At 39.1% G+C, this 22,386-nt stretch overlaps 1 protein-coding gene across 3 annotated transcripts in view; it reads right to left on the bottom strand.

Moving 5' to 3' along the window:
- The window catches only part of LOC134538351 (mannosyl-oligosaccharide glucosidase), a 59,036-nt gene extending 40,466 nt beyond the window's left edge, over positions 1-18,570 (bottom strand). The window contains exons 1-7 of one of the 3 annotated variants that reach the window (XM_063379596.1): positions 18,161-18,445; positions 17,668-17,885; positions 16,709-16,866; positions 15,315-15,492; positions 14,292-14,456; positions 9,629-9,939; positions 6,758-8,193 (exon numbers count right to left, since the gene is read on the bottom strand). In XM_063379596.1, the coding sequence (XP_063235666.1) occupies positions 6,762-8,193; positions 9,629-9,939; positions 14,292-14,456; positions 15,315-15,492; positions 16,709-16,866; positions 17,668-17,885; positions 18,161-18,182 (2,484 nt within the window). In that variant the 5' untranslated portion in view covers positions 18,183-18,445 and the 3' untranslated portion in view covers positions 6,758-6,761. The other 2 variants (XM_063379597.1, XM_063379595.1) reach the window with 2 other exon arrangements.
- Positions 18,571-22,386: the final 3,816 nt, after the last annotated feature.

Raw genomic sequence — 22,386 nt, 5'->3', positions numbered from 1 at the left:
ACATTCAGGGGCGCAACAACAGGGGGGGGGGGGGCAGGGTATTTTGCCCCCCCCCCCCCACCTCTAAAACCTTGAAGTGGGGGCAAACAGGGGCAAATAAAGTGCTGTGTAATCAATTTTTAGATAATAAAACTGCTTAAACAGCACCATTTTCCACCTTGAAATACAAATATTCCCGGGGGAGGACCCCCGGACCCCCCGCTTCAATAGGGGGGGATTGATAATTCTTTATAAAAAGGTTATGCCCCCCCCCTCTGGAAATTTAGTTTTTTCGCCCCTGGTACATGTATATCACACCTTACTCGTCTTTTGTTTGGAAACCAGGATCATAATCAGCTGATAGAAAGTTTATTTTGTTCAGTAACGACTACGTGCTTTTGCGGATGTGTGTCGGTGTACACCCGCAGTCTCCTGGCGAGCTGTACGAATGAAGCGATAGGTGGTAAAAGTTTAGTTTTGAAATACTGCAAGCCCATTAATATTCCATGTACGAGCCTATGTCTCCCCTATAGAGCACCTGTGCTGCTTGCCCTGTGCCAACAAACTACATTACACAAAAATATTTCCCTCGCATTTCAGCATCTTAAAAACACATTTTGTAGACTGTAAATAATTCAATATGGACATTAAAAATTTTAATATCTGAGTTAGTTTTTTGTGTTCTGTCACCCTAAACATTACATAAGAAAACCCTTGAATATTTGCGTTGGATTTGCACTCATTAAATAATGACCTACAATTACTTCAAGTATTCCAGTGTGCAAAAATGTAAATTCTATGAAGCTAGTTACATTACGATTTTACGAGTAAGGCCGTTTTCCTAATTAATTTTGGCAGAATTCTCCTTCGTGCATGGAAAACTACCATATGTATTTTTTTTTTTAATCGTCGTAATAATAATACAGTGGTGCTCCCTATAAACCTTTTTCGGAAACAATTCTTTCTTCTCGTCCGCGATATTGACGTTACCAGCTAGAAGGTTTACAGCGCTACCTAGCGATGTATTCTTCACACTACTTCGAGGGTAATACCGCTGTACTCTTTCCATAGAGTGTATAAGAAAGTATGGCAGAATTCCGTCTCGTCCTTTGTAATTATGGCAGTTTTCCATTATGGTACTTTTCCGCCCTTTTCGAAGAGGCCAGGTGGAATACTATCATTATGGTAGTCTTCCAGTATGGTAGTCTTCCGCGCTCCCAAAAATATTTCCAACAAATTGGAACATGTTAAGCGCCTTAGATCCTATACAATAATACGCCCTAGATATTGTGGTATTAGTAACTATGAATTTAATTTTCGTACGTACAATTAATAAATTAAAACAGTTATAAAACTATTTTAAAACCATAATTTAACATTATGCATTAATAAAACTATGTATTTAAAGTATATTATTGTAAAGTTTATTTCAAGTAGGTTTTTGGTATTATTACACTACATAGTGGCGGTTATCCAAGAAAAAAATAAGAAAGGAGGTTCAACCTGGCAGTGAAATATCTCTCTACTACTTCCATACCTCCGGGGGTGGGGGGGGGGGGGAGGGTGGTGGCTGCGATTCATTGCCCCTGTGTTTTGTGGGGAGTGACTGAGTGTTTAACGACGGAGATTCTAGACAACGACTACTGACTATTATCAAACGAGGTCAAGCACTATTTCCGCAATGTGACAACATAGTGATGGCGACGTAAAAATGTGACATCAACTACGTCACAGCAAGCCATTTTCTTACAATTCCTAAATCCATGTATCCAATATCACTCTTTTTCTAAGGCGATCTTCTCCAATCAAAATTAAAATGTGTCTTTAGATGAACAACAGAGATTTTTTTTTGTAAATGCATAGGTACAGTCAAAAAACACTTCTGCAAGGAAATACATACCCAGCACATATATTCAAGGATAATGTAATTTATTTCTACGCATTTTCAATATCAACCATACCGAAAGTAATGACGATACTTTGAATTAAATAATAAACGATTTGTCAATTTCTGCGCTAAAAACACTCTGACGTCACTATCATGCATGCATGACCATGCTGAAATTGCTTAGAAGGCATCTAATAATTGCTTGTACGCTATGCACATGCTCAAAACACATGTAACTATTTGCTCAAATTCCTCAGTGTGTTAGGGTCAATAGTAATTTAAATTTTTTTGAATACACGTGTTAAAATTTAAAAAAAAATTTAACTTCCTCCCCTCCCCCCCCCCCCTTCTGCACAAACACATACACACATCTCGGAAGAAAAAAATCCTGTATCCACCCCTGCTTATACTCCTTATATGATGTTCACTTCAGTACAATTACGCACAGAGACTTCATACACCACTCATGTACATTTCTTGAAAAACTGGGCTTTCAGTTCACGGGCCATTTCTGGCCCAAGTCTTGAGCGGTGGTTCACACCCGTGACAAGTCACTGCTCAACTGGTCTAATTATATACCAAGGTTACACTCTCTTACTTGTCTCCGTTTGTAATTTTTTCTTTTCATTTGCGAGTTTACTGATACTAGGTATAATGCTTGGGTGCTTCCACTTAACCTCCCTCAAACCCAAATGGCTAGAACTCAGAGGTAGTTTGATTCTACAAAGACAATGCAAGACGAATATCATATCACCCGATGGAGGGGGGGGGGGGGGAGAGAGAAGGTGGGCAGCTGCCCCTTCCACCGTCTGAAGTGGGGGAAAACAATAACAACTATATAATGAAACGGCTCCGATAAAAGCGAAAGACTTGAAAAAAAATACTAAACCTCTGCTTTAAGCCTATGATTTTAAAACGGTTATTACGTTTTAAACGGCCGCGCCGCTGTGACGTCAGGTGGGCTCAAGTTACACGGTGGTTGGTAGTCGCGCATGCGCAAGGTGATGGCAGCGCCACTGGTGATGGCAGCGCCACTAGCGGTGGTGAGCGGCGAGGACTGTTAAAGGGCCCAGAGGAGCGACGGAGTGGACAGGCGGTAGACGTTACGCGACGTGCTGGAAGTCTCGGCGAGCACACAGTGAAGGGCTAAGAGACTTGGAGGGGACAGCAATCGAGGGTCCCTCGGGCAGCAGAAACGTAACCGTTCGACAAGGAAGCTTGCAAAGGGGTGACCGGCTCTTCAGTGACCCGGCTATGAATAGTGTAGTAGAACGAGATGCTGCCGATTGGGCTGCGCTGGCGCCGTCCATCCATGGTGGTGGTCAGATTGGGGCGACCAAGAGGATGACGTCTCCATCAGCTGCAACGGCCGCAACGTTCCGCAACGCTTCGCAGGAAAACTAAACGGACGCGTCGGACAATAAGGTGGGAGAAAACTATCTAATAAAACTTTTAGGACGGATCATTTCCCAGAGGCTTTTCAAAAGAGTAAACTATTGTTAACTTGTTGTACCAGTGTAATCGCGTACTATCAGTTCCATCAACGTAACTATAATAAAATTCTGGAGGATAAAATAAAAAAATTATTTTTTTTATTAAGTCGTTAAGTTCACCTAGGGGGCTTAACGTAGGTGCGCCACTCTGCTCCTTCAGAGCGGAGGTGGAGCTGAATGGGGCGGTTAAACCGGTTAGGTGCCACGTGTCTCAACAGGGTAAGAAGTAATCGACCTTTTTATGGGACCTTGGTTACGAGTGTGGCACTAGCGTGTGTAGTAATAATCGTAATCATAATGTTCTCCGCCACTTCTTGGGCTCAGAAGCTCAGTAAAGCGTCGCTGATCGCGATGCTGAGCGAGGCGGGCGTGGAGCATAACCCCGATGAAGGCATTGAGGCATTAAGGGTCAAGGTGCGAGAGCTTATTCGCCGGGATGGCGATAAAGATCCGGGGACGGCAGGCAGCGTGGGAGAGTTCATTCCGATTGGTTTAAAGGTACAAAGTAGAGTCACGACTTTAATTGATAAAATACCTGATTTAAAAAGTTTGGAAATAGATCATGTTATTCGTTTCTTAATTGAGCTGAATAAAATGTTAAAATTAGGTATAGGCACTCGCGACATGTGGTATGGTGGAATGATCGCGAAGGTTCCGGAAAAATTCAGGGAAATTTTTGCGGAAGCCGAAGTGATATCACAAGTGCTGTCCGGATTGCAACGGAAATGAATCTGTTTACTTCTTGCACACTTCCAGGTAAAGAAACTTTGTCATTTTTAAAAGCATTTGGTGGGTTATTATATCTGATTGAACATCAAGTAATTTTGAGATAAATAAAATCATTTTCACTTTATATTCCACTGCGATCAGTAAGCTAAATGATAAAATAAATATTTAAACATGTTCACAAGGAATAAGCATCGCAGACTTTCGCAGTCATTGTCAGAAGTTGCTCGGGGAAGTAGCCACGTTGAAGGCAAATATTTCAGCGAATGTTTCGGTCAACCTTGCAGTTGCCGTCTTCAGGATAGCGAGGTACCTATTGAAGTTTTCGGAAACTCTCTTGCTTATCGTGGTAAACAAAAGAAGCAACTATTGAGTATTGACTTTTTTTACATCATGCAACTTGTGCTGCAGGGGTGGCAGAGTAGCTAACAAAATGGCTTTATGACCACGAGGTGATATGGACTTGATTTCGCTGGAGGTCCCAGCAATAACACGTAAGAGAAAACTGGGCTGATCATTAAATTTCTTATCAAACCATCCAAGACAAGACAAAGATGAGCAGAGGGCCCTTCTAGCTGACTGGCAGGTCAGATTTTTACCATTTTCCGGGTACGTACCTACAAACCCCTGGCGAACCAATTTTTTCGGGCCATCACAATAAAATATTCCTACTACATTTTTATTGCACAGGGTCATAGTTTATATACATAATAACAAAAATAAACATAACACTAATTAGAGCTACTAATACAAAAAAAACTTTGATTTTTATGTTACAAAAATAAAACATATTCAGAGTTATTTTCACATGATTTAAGTGGAAAATCTGAAACTAGCAATATTTTACGTATACTGAAGGAAAGGCATCAAAAGAGAAAAAAGCAAGTTAACAAAAAAGCAGATAGGAAATTAAAGTTTAGTGACTTCCAGCAAAATTACTGTTTTATGACTTTCGTGACCTTTACTTTAGAATTAACTAACATTCATCTGCACTCAAAGCTGCGTGATTTGACAAACCATCAAACTGCAGTAATGTTTGTGAAGCCTACATCTGTCTAACAAGCATTGATATCATATGTACTAGCTAGATATGCTATATCAAGATGGAATTTGTACTCTGTTGTCTGTTGTAATTATGTAACATATTCAAAATGTACCATATATCGGGACAAGATTATGTGGTGAATTGCGATAGAACCTAAATAACACCGCAAAGCATGCCAACCACAAAACATAACACCGAAATGCCAGTTAATACACCATTTAGCACCGAAATGTAGGTAACTAAAAACATGAAATCAATCAGCAATTTGAAAAATCTTAAATTACAAAAATTTAACCTTTTATGATTGTAAATCAGGGCCGCAACTAGTCTCTCTGGCACCCGGGGCATGAATGTATTCATGCGCCCCCCCCCCCCCTCTCTTTTTTTGCACATACCACACCAATAAAGCGGGGGGTCCGGGGGGCCCTCCCACGGAAAAATGGTGCTATTTAAGCATTTTCCATACCTACATGTAACAGTTTCTGTGCTACTGTAACTTCCATGCATGAACCCACTATGTCCATAAAGTAGTCCGTATAATCACTGGACTTTTTCATTAAATATGTTGAGATGTTATATTGTAAATCAGATTAGACATTCCTGGCATGCAAGTTAAAAAACTTTTTACCAGTTACCAGTTGCAGTAGGAAGGAATTACAATGCAAGCGATTTCGGCGCCCCCACAGCTTTGCGCCCGGTACATATGCCCTGCTTGCCCCCACCCCCCACCCCCACCCCCTCCCCCCCAGTTACAGCCCTGTTGTAAATTCACTGTATCTTACATATTTAGCATGAACTTTGTACTAGAATGTATGACCTAAATCGATTGGAGGAAAAAAATATTATATTCTTTAATCTTACATCGTTCACATTAGTGGAAACACGTTTTTGCATTAATGATGGCACATTTTTTAAAGACACAAAAATATGCAGATTATTTTTATTCTAAGTAAATCTCTTCAAGACATGCTTATTACTAATTATTTTAATGTATAAGTGCATCTGGTTTCAATCCAAATGAGAAAATTATAGTGAAATAAATATCACGAAATATTTTAGTAAGTATAAATTTTTTTAAAATAAATATATTAAAAAGAAACAAAAACAGTGAAATCTCCTGTTTTAAAAACCTTATTTTCATAAAAATAAAACCATAAAATCTTGTCCCTAAATAAAAAAAACCGAACTCCTATTTTGACTACCTAATATCAAAGACGAGAACTGATTGCACAACAGATAAATATCATTGTAATACCCACTAAAAAATTTAAACTTTTAATTTTCAACCCTATTAAATACTTCTTTTTAAAATTCACTTAAAAATTTTAAAACTAATATCACACTACGATTCTGAAACTTCACAGCTAGATGTTTATCATGTCACAGAAAATCAGTGAAAGGTTACCGTTGAAAGGTTACTAACAGTCAACTTATATGGACTTGTAGAAGAATTTTAAATTTTAGTACTCGGCTAAATTACTGCTGGCATCCACATTCACTATTATTCGTTACAGTATTCACTCAAACTTAACAATTTGGGTACAAATAACAAACACATAAGTGAATGCCAAAAAATTCAGTACAACCATAATAGGCACTATAAGTAAAAATAAAAAAAGAACGTACCGTGCTAGTATATTTCAGCCATCAGAAGAACTACAAGCGACGACCAACCAGTGAAGGGTCGTGACCCCTTGCCCTCCCCCGTCGTGTCGCTGTACTGTTCCCATACGTAGCCGGAGCGTCTGTACTGTTTGTAAATGTTCCTGATGATGTTCGAGCGCAGCTGGTCGTACAGGCTCCTGGCCTTGGCCTTGAACGGGCCGTCCATGCGGGCGTACGACAGCAAGGCACGCGCGGTCAGGTAGTTGAGGTTGATCCATATTGGCCCGCGCCAGTACGGAGGGTCGTGCTCCGTGTTGTACTTCATGTAGAGGGGCGACGTCCTGGCCAAGGAGCGCAGGCCGTAGTCCGTCCACAGGAGGTCCGGGTTCCGCAGGTCCTCCAGCACCTTCCCCAGCTTCGGGGAGCTCGGCTCCACCAGGAGCAGAAGGAACGGGAACAAGCTGACGTAACCGAAAGTCGTGTCCACGAACCTGAGCTCCGGGTCCTCGAGAACGACTCTGACCTTCTCTCGGTTCGGCGGCGGGTGATGGTGTCCTGGAATTTTCGGCGGCGGGGGAGGACGCTTCAAGACGACCGCGTCGGTGTGCAGTCCGTAGTCCGAGTACGATTCGGTTCTCGACGACCAGTGCAACTTGTCGAGCAGCTCCACGTCGGACAGGTAGCGGAAGGTGTTGCCGTATTTCTCCCCGTTGCGGTTGAGGAGGTGGGCGATCTCCGAAAGGGACGACGCGGCCAAGGAGATCCAGCACCGCAGGTCGACGTGGCGCTCGTCGACGTTGGGGTGCGAGGCGCGAGGGTAGTCGTCGAGGCCGGACGTCAGCGTCTTGGGGTTCAGCTCCCGGTCGGTCGTCGCGTCCCTGCCCTGCCAGCGGTACGTCCCGGCCAGGTCCCCCGTCTGTGTGGTGTTGAACCAGCTGAACCACCGCTCGAGGCGCGGGTAGAGCCGCTCCAGGGTCGCCAACCTGCCCGGCTCGTCCAGCAGCGTGTCGGCGAAGTTGCGCAGGATGAACTGCAAGGTGAGGAAGAACGTCGGCGGGTTGGCGTAGCTGTTCCTCTGCGTGACGAACTCCTCGGGCACCTTCGCCAGGGCCTCTTGCCCCAGGATCTGCTCCCGCGGGATCCACCCCTCGGCGTTCATCAGGTCGAACCAGTGGCTCATTATGTCCAGCGAGATGTCCAGGTCCCAGGTGGATATGAGCAGCCCGTGGAAGCCTTCGTCCCACAGGAAGCCACGCGGGAAGAAGCTCCGCGACGGGACTGCCGTGTACAGCGGGGCCTTCCAGTATGGGACCGGGCCCTTGGTGTACGAGGACTCCACTCGCGAGGCCCCGTAGAAATAGCCGATGCCACCGATCAAGTTGCTTAACGTAGCCTCGGCAAATTTTATTTCTTCTTGACTAAAGCCTTTCTTTTCCAGATGGAATGTATTTTCAAACCTGGAAACAATAAACAATAAATGTTGTTAGAACTAATATACACAGACTGCAGTACACAATTAAAAAGTACTAAAATTTTTTCTCTTGGCTTCACACTGGAGAAACATTTTTTGAGACAAATGATCAACTACGTATTTATCACAGAGGACATCTTACAAGTGACAACAGTGACATGAAAACTTTGCGAAAACAATTGTGAGCTGTTTCTAGAACAAATTGATTGATATTCCTTGACACAGGCTCTATGTATTGGTGTTCTGTAGCTGTCATACTTTACTAAAAACTGATCTCCCTGTTATTAATAACACTGATGGTCATCAATTTCCACATACAACCTGCCCTTGTCATCTTCCTCTCCATTCATTACGACTGACAATCCTGGATTATTATGAGGCTGACCAAAAAAGATTTATTTTATTTATTTTATATCAAAAGGGATTCATTTTATTTTTAACACATAATTTCCTTATAAAACATAACTAATTTTTTTTTTTACAGAACACATGGTTAAGAAAACCGCAGAAAAAAACTTTGAGCATGGACAGCTTGTTTGGTACCAAATTACAGAATGAGCCGAACCAAATGCCAGATTAAAGACATTGCACCATAATAAAGCATGCATAACCACAACTTGTACAAGGCGGTAATCTGAACGAAAGCCTCTTTTCTGAATAATAGTATAATAATAATAATAATAATAATAATAATAATAATAATAATAATAATAATAATAATAATAAACTTACAAAATGCTTTTATTTAACTTCCTAATACATTTTTGAATAATTTTTTTAAAAGGGAGTTGTGACAATTCGAATAATGAAGAAGAAAAAAAAACCGATCTGTACTTAACATCGGTTGAAAGTGGCATAAGCGAAAACAAAAAAAAAAAAAAAAACTGGCATAAATTATTGGTACAGTCGAATACTCACAGAATCACAAGAATCAAGGAACTGACTCATGTCATCACCACTTAACAGTAGACTCCCGATCATCCAGATGCGGGTTATCCAGTTTGTGGGTTAACCGTGCCGTATTTCACTTTAGCAAACCATAAACAAAAAAATAATTATTTTTGACTATTCGATTATAATGTTCTTTTCAAAATCCAAAGTGCAGGGAGGTGGAAGGAAGAGCATAATTGGACGTAGTTATGCAAAAAGTAATCAACCCACATGAAACCTATTATGAGTACATATTTTGAAGTTAAAGTTAATTATAAATTGTAATTCTCCTATTGATAATATAATGTGGGTATAATTTTAATGGTCTAGTATAAATACTGATATAATAATAGCAACGACGGTACAATCAACCTTGTACTATTTTAATTTATTTTCAAATAAAATATAACCAAATTGTGGGTTGGTTCCTTTTTGGATAACTACGTCCAATTCTACTTAAATATGAACAAGTTGTGGAAACAGTCGGGGACCTGTGGTGGAACGCATCCCGGTGTCGCCCGAGCTCCTCCGAGTACTTGGCGCCGGACAGTGCCTCCTGGCGCTCCACGGAGCTGGCCGACTCGTAGACCACGTCGAGCTCCGACGGCACGCGCGCCGTCACCTGCACGGCGATGAAGTTGGGGTCCGGCCCGGGTTGGCCCGGGCCGCGGACGTCGCCCGGCAGGACGATGTGCTTCTGCTTGGTCCGGCGGTCCGTGGTCAGCCTCAGGGACGAGACGACCACCTCCTTCAGGAGGTGGAGGCCCGGGGCCACCGTCACCAGGTGCGACGTCTGCTCTACCTGCAGGGCAAACCAAGGACGTGATCACACTTGCACGACGATTCTTACGCGAGACACGAGCACGCTGTTCTAGTCTGTCTGTCGGCACTGGCACGCTATACGGGCAGCAATCTTTCCTTTGTCTTGGATTATCAGATTCAAGATTTTATGATTTCCTTTTATTGCCAATTTCGTTTTTAAAAACGGAGATTTAGGCGTTACTGTTTTTTATATTTTATGAACTCTGTTTATTCATAAAGACAGCACAATCTTCAACAAATATAGCTGTTACTTGTTCAGTGATACTTAATTCACCAATACAGTGTCATTTTGACTGATATAGGATGCACTTTTACAATATAAGAAATTGTAATAATCATGTCTAACTACTGGGAACAATAAAAATAAATCAGTAACTATATGTGCGTTTGAAAAATGTACCAATGTTGTACTTGTAATAATTAGTTACTAATAACAGTTGCAATATTTAAAAAAAAAAAAAAAAAAAAAAAAAAAAACACAAAATTTTCCAATTTGTTTAGTACATACTTTTGGTAATGACTCCATGCTAAATAATTTACATTCATTGAATTTAATGTAGTAAATGATTATGTTTTTAATGTAGTAAAAGATTGTGTTTTGTAATCTGAGTTGAGTTTGATTAAATATGCTAATTAATTTCATTTTTTGTTGCATTCCAGTGCTTTATGGTGTATTAACTTGCATTTTGTGTTGTATAGTGCATTGACATGATTCTCGGTGTTATTTGGGTTTTATTGCAATTCACCATATCTTTTACCTATTAACTAGCTGCCCGACCCGGCTTCGCACGGTTATATTAATGGAGGGGGGGGGGGGGGGGGGAGGGGGGGGGGGGAAAGAGACCAAATCTCTTATTTACAGTTTTAATAAATGAAATAAAATGAAAATTAATGAAACTTAATACAATGCTTTGTAATGTACTGAAGAAAAAACGAATAGCACCGATGGTTTCCCGACTCTCAAGCACGCAACGTTGTCATGGAGACGAAGTACCCACTGTTTCCCGGGCTTAAACACCAATCAACATTGATAATCAGTTTATTATTAATTATAAATTATTAAGACCATTAATCAAAATAAAAACTATCCTATCTCTCAAGTTAGAAAAAATTACACATAAATGCCAATTTTCATCGAAATCGGTTAACTTGGTGAAGAGTTCACTGGAAACAAACATCAGGACACTGGATTTATATATACATATAAAGATATTGAAGCATCAAAGCCCAATTTTCTCTACTGAAATTTTGAATTCTAATCACAAAAAGCACCTCAAACCTACCCATTGAATCTGAATCTAGTTCTAGGGTCAAAAATTAAATAATGTACAAGAAATAAAAAAAATATTTACTATGGTGATGAAACATTCAACCGTTTAAATGTTTGTTTCACAAACTAAGTTTCCCGAATCAATATATACTGTAATTTTGTTGACATAATCACATGCTAAAAGTACAAAATATGTTGGTGAACAGGACTTCAGAAATTTAAGTGCTGAATTTTTTAATTTACTACATTTTGTCCAAACTGCTATTTTTCCTTCAGTAATAACTAATAAGTAATAACCTCTCAAATACTAAAGATATGATGGTGTTTGAAGATTTTACTGGCCCATCCCTATCTTTAATACATATGATCGTATTGCATATGGTTGTAGGCTACTTTGAGATCTATAATATAACATATATAAAAAAAAAAAATCCAAGATTTCTTACCATATGAGACTATATTTACTAGGGAAATTTTAAAAAATACAACTCTAAAAGTGACAAAAATAAAAAATAACAAAAATAAATCTGGCACTATAAACAATGTATGATTTGCTATTCTTAAGTGTTAAATGAATGAATTAGACATTAATGCCTCATTGACACTAGCATCATTAGAGATGAGAATGCAACAACAAAGGCACGAATGGGTTGGGTGAAATAGGAGCACTCTGAAAAAACCCATCGGCTTTCCGGCAACATCCGTCACATTTATCAGCAGCAAAAAATACAGATTTGAACTGCTGGGAATTAATTGCCTCAATGAGAAGCAAGAGATGTGATTACTAAACCCCTGTGGCCCCACATTGTATAAAGTTAGAGTTTAAGGTCGGGTCTCACACCTAGCTTGCTTTTGTTGTTCCGTTACAAATATTTTTCACAGATATTTCCTAAGTGTTATATAACGGTTGTAGAAAGTAGTGCAAGTGATAGCAACAAATTCAAACTAGATAAAGTGTTAAAGTAAATTAAATAGCCCGTAACTAGTAGTAACGACAAGAGAACTAAAAAATCTACATGGAATGTGTGACCCCACCTTAATGCAATACAGTTATGCACAGAGATTTCAGAAGATGAGAACACTGAGATTATAATGGGCTCCAAACCACTTGGTGACCAAATTTTTGATCTGTGGGGAGGGGTGAAGGAGAAGATTGTGATTTTCTACACGGGTATAAAACCGCAATTACAGACACAGAGAATATTTTACATTACGAAAATGTAGTTTTTGGTCTCCTTTAAAAACTAAGATTACAAAAAGCTGGCAAAATAAACTGCAAATTGACTGCAAAATAATCTATTCATAAATTTAATTTCTGACATTTCCACCAACAAAAGCAGAACCACAGAAAATATCCTTTTTGAAATTACTTTTAGTATAGTGTTAACAAAAATACATTAGCATGTGTTTTATCACAAAATTGACGCACACACATAATCATTGCACCGTTATTTTTGAGCGTTAAAATTTATAAAAAAAAATTCTAGCATAAAAATAGCAAATCACATTTTATGTTTTTTGGTCCCCCTGCTAGATTCCAACTGCTTTGTATAAGTAGCAAACATAACCTTCCAAAAGATAACAGGAAAAAGTACCATGTCTACAGCAATCGGTTTTCAAGTTACTGTCAGGCAGTGTGGTAGTTATAATGGGAATATACAGAAATTACAATTATAGTACAACTTGTTTGAGATGTACTCGTACAATACGATTTCCCGTCCGATACGGTCAAATGTTCAGTCCTGCCATTTTCTCCACAAGATGTAAGTTTTACCTCTCCCAAAAAAATGTATTATAAAGTTGAAATCCCTTATTTTTAGGATATTACCACTTATTCATTTTATTAACAGAAATATGATGTTGCCCGATGTGCAAATTTTATTTTAAAGACATTTTCAAATGTTTAACATTTAATTAATAGTTTGCCAATTGCATGCAATCAATACACATGCTCTGTCTCTTTCCAAGTAAACTACATTTGATAACCAGACTCTTTCATGGTTAGTGTGTACATACTAGAATACTTCTGGGATTACTTAGTTCCAGCTCACTTTTTCATTTTTTATTTTAGTTTAATGAAAAATGTTTTTGTTGTTTGATTTATTAATGTAAATTGTTTGGCATGTGAAGCATTAAAATTGCTTTTTAATTAAACGTTCTTTCACTGCAACATGTTTCATTTTTATAAAATTTAACCTCAACAAAAATTATTTTCACACATAAAAGTAGCACCCCTACTTTTCACACTTCATTCTAGCATAAAATGTGCAACGATTATATAATAAAATATGGTATCATAATTACTGGGATTTTTTTTTCAAACAGTAACTAGATAAGCATGTATAGATGTTTTTAATAATAAACATTTAACCACAAATAATATAAGTCACAAACACAAAATTAGATTAATTAAAAATGGTTTTTAAATGTTTCTACTGTAGAAAAAAATATTTACTTTTCGACAGGAAACTCTACAAGCATTGCCAATTGCATCAAGTTACAGGAATATTCCAAAACCAAAAAGAAAAAAAATACGTTTCACAGCATTACCTATGAGCGAATGGTTAGGGACACCTGTATTTCGCGATTTCATTTCATTTCAAGGTATTTCACAAAACACTGTAGCTTTTTCTAAGAGTCATGGCAAATTCTGAGGGTGCAGCAGTACGGTGACCACATTCTCATTGGCCCCGTCAAGAGCGGGACGACACCTCTCACCAACCTCAGCCAATAACCACAGGAGAAAAGCTACACTGAAATAAATTTTTGTATATTTTACAAGGAAAATCCTTGGAAACCCTGTTGCCAAGGATATTACTCGTAAAACTACAAGGCAGAGCTTTGTACCATGTGCTATTTTGCAATTCTCTGCCTTGTAGTTTTGCAAGAAATATTCTTGGCAACAGGGTTTCCAAGAATTTCCCTTGTAAAAGTACAAAATTTTTTTACAGTGTACAGTATTTAGTGAAATACCTTGACACGAAATGTATTCGCGAAATACAGGTGTCCCTACGAATGGTTCATCAGATAGCCTCTACTAGTAATTTAAAACATTGCGTCACCTGTCCTGTATGGTTCAGCATCTTGATGGTGAACGCTCCCAAGCCCTCCGTGCTGCCGACGATCCCGGGTATCGCCCCCTGCGCGGGCTTGATGGAGCCGAGTGTCTTCTCCTCCAAGGCCACGTACAGCACGAGCGAGACTGCCTCGCCGTTCAGCTGGGCGTTCTGGAAACGCAGTGCGGTCGTCAAAACTAGTGATGAGCCTATGTACCACATTTACCCGAGTATAATGCTATGATTTTTTTACCAAAACTACGGAAACTGAAAGTGCGGGGTCGCATTATAATTGCAAACTTGTATATTGCCATAAGGAACAGCTTAGTTGAAAAACCAACAGGCTCTGCCTCTTAAATGTGTCACTCATGCCACTTAGAACAGCTGTTAATTACTGCCCCCATGAAACACCACTTAGTTGAAATACTACACGCTCTGCTTCTAAACTGCATCACTTATGCCACTTTAGTCCGGGGCTTCCTAGACCTCTGCACAGGCATGACAGATGAGAGATGTAGGTTGAAGGAGAGGGGGAAAAAACTTTTTTTATTTTATTTCAATTACTTTTATTTTTATATTAAATAGAGGGTTTTTCTCAGCAAAACCTATTCATACTTCAGACAGTTTTCTTTAGCAACAGCTTTTAAAAACTAGTATGTTTTTTTTCAGTCGTAACTAAAAATCAAACAGACGAGGCAGTGACCACACGAGTTGCTATCTTGTGGCGACGACATCGACTAGAGGTATTTGCTTGTCATGTAACACAATCGATTGTAACGACTTCATATCGTTCCAACCCACCAACAGAAATGTACCACACATTCCTTCGACACTGCTGCTACCACCTGTTGCTGCAGACTGGAAACGTTTGAACTTCGGTTCACGCGAGCGAAGCTCATTTAGTCCCAGAATTTGTTGGGGCAACATTCAGAGGAATGGGAAGATCATTGGACCGTGGATGGAAGAGCATAATGGTGCAACCGGCCCGGTCTGTACCCTCCCCTCCGTGGCTGAACCTCAAACACAGACCTTGGACCCGACGCTGATCCTCGCGGTCCAGTCCCCGCCGTGGTTGCCCCCCAGCCTCTTCACGAACGACGTCGTCAGCGAGAACGGCCCGTCCTCGATCTCCTGCACGCCGAAGTTGGAGCCGTCGTGCTGGACCCAGGTGTAGCGGTCCAGGTTGTCCCCTTGCTCGCACCAGTGCCTGCAGGGGGAAGCCCAGATACCTCTCAACACTGCACGCGCCCGTTTAAACTACTAACATACCACCTTTATAAACTTTCACATTAAACGCCATTCTACAACAGTCTGAAACTGTGGGCGGCCTGTGTCCTTATCCTAATGTGAATGATGTCACATTGTCGCACGGGAAACTGCCCAGTCTACAATAGTGATGTCTTATGTCCTGAAAAGATGTCACTAAAGCGCAGAAAATATTTTTCAATTTTGTTTTATTATTTTCTTGGATGTTTCTTTTTTTAAAAACGGGAACTGGAAACTTAAATATTGTAAGTGCTCTATTGTTGTTCTATGATACCAAAGGACACAGATCAGAACAAACAGTAACACAAAAGTTCAAGCTGACCAATGTATTCGGACTAAGGAGATTCGGACCATTGCCTACACCACGCATGACGTCGAAGGGCCACGTGGACCAATCAGCGATCAGTGTCCGTCGGACACAGTTTAGGACACTGCAACAGTAGATGGGGCTTAAAACTGTTTCACAGTTAAGATTTTGCAAGAGCAAGCAACCCCTGGCGTGGTAGGCTTTTTAATTCCGGGGAGGCCCTGGGCACCTCATGTGATTTACGCCATGTAACCAAACATCGAAACAATCATACAGTATTTCAAAAGTAGTCAATCTAACCTAACCAACCATTTTAAGCAGTAAACTACCAGTAAACCTCTCGAAACAATGAAATCCAGTTTTACACAATTATCAAATACAATGAGAGGAATTCAAAAATACCAACCTAACAAACTGTTTAAGCAGTAAACTACCGTACACTGCTTGAAATAATTAAATGCAGTTTTACAGAATCATCAAATACAGTGAGAGGAACTCAAATATTACCATTTTCAGAATTCGTCGCCTGAGAATTGGAGTGTTCTATGTCCATTGAAGTAGGAACTGAGATATAAGCATTTGAAAGTTCAAATAACTATGAATAACATGACATAGAACAAAAAAATAATAATATTGGTCTTAAATTAAGAACAAACATTTTTATGTGCGTAGACGTGTGTGGATATAGTACAAATGAATACTAATATTAATTTCGTGTCCATAGCATAAAAAACCTAAAAAGTGGACATAGAACACTCCAATACTCAGGCGGCGAATTGTTAAAAATTTTTTTCAAAAGAGCGCCCACTCTAGAAAAATCACCGAAGATATTTCAACAGTTACCTATTACCTGATGCCAGCGCCGCCAGGACCCAGCTGGCGGGGGAAGTACCACATCATGCCGAACACCAAGGAGTGGGGGTCCCGGGTCTTCATGCCGAAGTAGAGGCCGGGCCGGTAGCTGCCCCAGTACCGCTCGGGCACGTCCAAGCCGGTCTTCACCACAATCTGGTGGCGATGTGGCAAAAAAAAAAAAATATGAAAACAAAAATAGACTGTGCATGGCAGCCCAGTAAAACTTCACAGATAGAGCGATAGGAAATTTGTAGGGTAAGCAAACATTTGAAACACATGTACAAGTATGAAAGTGTAAAAGTGTGCAGAGCAGTGTACAGGTATGTGAGAGCGAAAAGGAAAAAAAAAGTAAGCGAAGTCTTTCAGTACCTACTCGCCAGTGATGTGTAACATCTAACCCCGGTAACGAGCAGATTCATGTGTTCTCGTGTTGCAAATAAACTTAAAATATTAACCTCGGACACACAATTTAACGTAAACATTTTAATAACATTTCCTTGCAACCTCTTTTATTCCACAGGGTCATTTTAATAGATATTAAGCAATGATATAGAATAGGTCTACTGTTCATAGTATGAGCCAATTTTGGTGTTAAAATTATTTACACATAATTTAAGAATACAATCTCCAAGTATTTATAATAATTAATGTGCGACTATAGGCTAAACTTCAGAAATGTGTCAAAAAAATTTGCAAGTTAGCAAAATTCCGTTGGAGATTAAAATTATATGAGTTGGAGATTAAAATTACATGACTTACAGCACTGTTACTGATTAAATTTGTGACTAGTGTGACTATAATTCAACAGTTTCCTTACTTTTCTGCGACTATTTTTCGCTTGTAGACAACCTCACAATAGTTAGAGCTCAGCTGCCATACCAAGCTAGCAATGCGAAATCACACAATGTTTTGAGAGTTCCAGATATTGCTGATAAGATGTTCATTGATGCATACCTTCTTGTCATCGTATGGTGTGTTGACCCTTGTCTCCAAGTATCCCTTGTACCCAAAACCTATCGCAATCAGGAGAATTGCAAACGCTGCCAGCTTCTTCCAGGGAGAAATGCCCCCTTGAGGGTTGAGATCATGGGCTAGACCAGTCCTCTTTGGTGCTTTCACAGCTGGATTGTTTACAAATCGTGTCTTTTGCTGTCGCGCCATCTTGGAGCTGACTGTTACACAAAAAAAAGACAATACTGACACAATTGCTGAAATACTAACCAAATGTTTTTTTTTTTTGAACAATTTCCTAACAATTTGGTGTCCAGTATATTTTAGCAATGTAACATTACCCTTAATTGTTGGCTGGAAGAGACTTCAGATTATTTGATCAACAGAAAGACAATTCAATGATAGGTTATGGCATATAATTTCACCGATTATAGCAACAGTTTGTTTAAACACTTGACTGGTGCTAATGACACAAAAAAAAATTGTGTAAGCTCACCAACCAAGAATATGCTGTACATAAATGTCTAATAGTGATTTACAGCTGATATTAGAAAATAATTTTTTTTCTTGTCATTTAGAGGTTAGATTATATTATAAAAAAAATTATTTTTCCAACGCTAGACTGAAGTAAAAATGTTTGTGCATGCCATCAGGATATATATGACAGACACGAGTTGAAACCAAGTGTTCCCAGTCATCTGGAACGCACTGTAGGTAACCGCTATCATCTTACCAATTATTTTTATTTTAGAAAAAAACTAAATTTGTAAAAAAAAATTACATTTTTGAGACTTACGTAAGATATTCTCAGCACATATTAACTACCTTCCACCACGTCGCTCTACCTTGTCCACGTATTCAAATTTATCGTCTTCAAGCGTCTCGCCGATTCGGGTTTATTTTGTTTTTGAAAACAGCTGATGTACAACAACAGACAATCGAAATCTAAGTTCCACTACTGTGACATAGATGGCAGTAATGGCTTTGTTTAATGAAAATACTGCCTGAGGAATAGATGTAAGTACCTTTCTATCATAATAAAATAACTACGACGTTAAAAATACAAGACTATAACAAATTCTCCAGCCTCATGGATTCTTCACATTCTCTCTGATTATGATTCCAGACCTCCAACAATGTCGAACACGTCGTGAAGAATGGGGCAGGCGAGCAGTGCACTGGGCCATAACAGTGAGTCGTTGCCGTGATTTGCCTTTATTGTTGAATAATGTTGATGTACAGACCTGTCAGTCACATTTTATGACCCAGGGTTATTTTTTCACATACTTTTGTTTGATATGTCTAGCGATCCAAGAAACATAACCTTAATCTCAACCCAAGTGCTCAATGTTTCTAAATCTAACTAGTGCATGCCTGGCTTCGCATGTTTGATTGGATTTATAATGGCCCGGTGAAAACGTTAAACCGTACAAATGTTAAAAATATTATTTTGGCTATGGTCATTCCATTGTGATAAAAAAACTTAAAAAATCTATAAATGGAGCTTTCAGTGTCAAAATCTAATTTTTCCCAGCAAGAATGCAAGTGCTGTAACTACCACATTACCATGGCCACACAGTTGTTAAATTCACATACAGCGGGTGCCATTTGTACGGTGGAGCACTTTGCAGTGACATTCATTTATATTAAACAAAAACTATATAATTGGAAAATTTGTTACTGATATTAACGTTTATCATCCTTTCAAAACTCTTAAGAAAAATAAATATGGGTTATTAGTTTCTATGTGGTATGAAGTACACTGAAATATGTTGTGCTATAATCTGTATTTAATACAATCCTACACTGCAGACGTAAACACATGTTTTAGAGATGATGATGATAATTGAGTTGCGTGTCAAAGTCTGATCAAGCCAATGATGGAGCATGTGGTGATGATGTGGGGCTTGTGCCCAGGGTGTCCACAGTTAGTACTTTCGTACTAGATCTAGTACTTTCATAAGTTTTTTAGTGGTCTAGTACATTTACGCACAGATCTAGTACTTTTTCCTTTAATATAATAATATTACAGTAACTCCAATATGTTTTATTATTAAGAATAATTATTTTTAAAAACTATGGAATGTATGTGTGTGGTGTGATATTTAAGTTAGAGCATTGCAATTTCATAATAACTTCCTAAATTGTTAAAACCATAACAAATTTAAATGTAGTACTTTTTTTTTTCAAATCTAGTACTTTTTTCTCTCCTAAGTTGGTACAAAATATTTTTTCCTTGTGGACACCCTGCTTGTGCCTGGTGACGGAGGTGAGACAGCTGGAGAAGGTGCAGTGCAGCGAGATGGGTCATGGTTACGTGGCGGAGAAGGGGAGATGCATGGACCTCCGGTGATGATCAAGGAACTGGGGTAGGAACTTTCCAAGGGAGGAGGAGAGTGCAAAAGGCTGGTAAGGTTTTTTTTTTTATGGTGTTCAAAGGTAAGGAATTACGGGAAATGGATTGTGTACGTGAGGACACAGAGGAAAGAGAGACATGTTTGGAAGATCCAGAGGAAGTGGAGACAAGCAGAAAGAGGGAGACACTCGTTCCTAGTGTGAAAGAGGGCGGGAGTGATAGTCTGGAGGAAAAGGTGTGAAGGACCTACAGAGAAAGGTTAAAGGGAAGGAAGACTGAAGTGGAGGCAGACTCCTTGTCACCAGGTGGAAGCCCAATTGCAAGTGGATGTAAAATGTCCACTGAGACTGTACAACCTCCACAACTCGAGTAAGCGTTCTCAGTGTACATAAGGCGCTGCATGTCAACTCTCACAGTCAGAACAGTAGCGGACGTCACTGAAACCACTGGCCAGTAAAATCTGTGAAAATCGAACTCTGGTTTTAGTGAGTCTCACTTTCGGATTTTGGTAGGTAAAAACTTATGTTGTAAAGTAAGTGGCATATGATGTTTCCAGATTGCTGCTACATGGTCATGTTTCAGAGTGGCTTTCTCGAGTCAGGGAGCTATGAAGACATGTGCTCAATGGGCTTTCGTCTTGAAACTAACATGATAATATTTTTTTTTTAGTTAGATTTTTAAGTTGAATAATTGAATAGCCTGCTCCTTTCCTTATTTTGTAACAGCCAAAAAAAGGTTGTCATTGTAAGAAACACATTCAATTTTTGAATTTTTGTGGTTTTTATCATTAAATCAATCCCTTAGTGAGTTAAATGCTCCAGCTTGTCATTAAGATTACTTATGAAGTTCAAGTTCAGCCTTCCACAGTGTAGTGCAGTCAAGTCTGCCATAGATAAATTTACATAGGTATTGTCAAGAGCAAGTAGTCAGGGGGTCAGATATCCCCTTTCTCCCCACTCAAGTATCTTATTTACTAGTTTAAAATTACTAATTGTATGATACAATTTGTGGCCACTGAATATACAAACGTAGTGAAAAGCTTTATCTTTAATCATATATCAGGACACAATCATAAGCAGTGTTATTGTAAGTGGCACTTTTTATTTAAACATTTCAGATTTTTTATAAAGTACTTAAAGGATCATTAGATAGCCTAACAATGCAGTTTTTTTTAATTTACCGCTTTACTTATTTGGGGGAGGCCCCTTCCATACTACTTCCCCCCCCCCCTCCCCCCAGAGACCCAGAAACGGCCCAATCAAACATTTATTCTTATAGCTTCCTGTCGATTCACCTGTTCAACAATTATTGGCTATACCCATGCATGTTGTGGGGTACTACACGCCTTGATTTTCATATGCAACAATAAGAGAGAAATTTGATTTCCATTTAGCCACTGTTTAGTAGTCCCATTTGACATTTATAATGATTTGTTATCATTGAGGTGTGATAAAAAGAAAATGGCATTTGAACAGAGATTCACTCACCCTTCTCCCAATGCACTCCCTCGATCCACCAAGGTTGGCAGCAAATATATAAATACCTTTTTGTGAGGCGAAGTCTCCTTGTTTGCAATGTACAAATCATGATCAAAATCTCAGAAATATTACTTGTGCAAAAAAAAAAAAGTACCTATTACTATACAATCATTATAATAATATAGCATTGTCCAGATTACTATACTTAGTGCACACCCAGTGTGCCCTGAAAACTATAATAGTTCCAAGTTTCGTGTGACTGCTAGTGATGAGTGCAGTTCCTTGTTGAACTTTTGGGCATATTGTTAAGGAAACAAAAATAATCCTGTAAATTCATTTGGCATGCTGCAATTATTTAAATTTATAATTTTACACATGTGTGGTTTTGTTTGCATTGTAGCAAACTGTATTATTGATATACACAATTTTTTATTTAATTTCGTAGTTCTTTTTTTTATTTTGTCGCACATTTTGTCTTTGTTTTTTTAGTTAACTGTGTTGACTAATCCAAGGTTATTTCAATTAATTCTTAGATTGTTTTTAGTTTGTTTTTTTTTTTTGGTAGGACTTCTTTATCATCTGCTGTATTGCACTGACTCTGGTTATGTATGATGCTGAAATTATTACAGTTGCTCCTGCAAAACCACTGCACTCAGTGGGAGTGCGCACCTAGTGCAGTCCTGTACCTATTAAACTAAAACATAATTAAGTCATATAAGCTGTTCCTAAATTGTAAGGCTGTGTCATTTACCGATGAAGCCTTAACCAAAGAATCCTTTAAATGAAGGGCTACCTTGCATTTAGTGAGAAACTAGTTATGAATTGATGTTCAAATTCTATTGACGCTAACACAACCTGTGAGCAAGGCTTCCAAGTACTCGCCGATCA

Source organism: Bacillus rossius, chromosome 13 (assembly GCF_032445375.1).
Source record: "Bacillus rossius redtenbacheri isolate Brsri chromosome 13, Brsri_v3, whole genome shotgun sequence".
Taxonomy (NCBI): domain Eukaryota; kingdom Metazoa; phylum Arthropoda; class Insecta; order Phasmatodea; family Bacillidae; genus Bacillus; species Bacillus rossius.
Note: the sequence above shows the minus strand (reverse complement) of the source record. Positions and strands in the feature narration are given on the sequence as shown.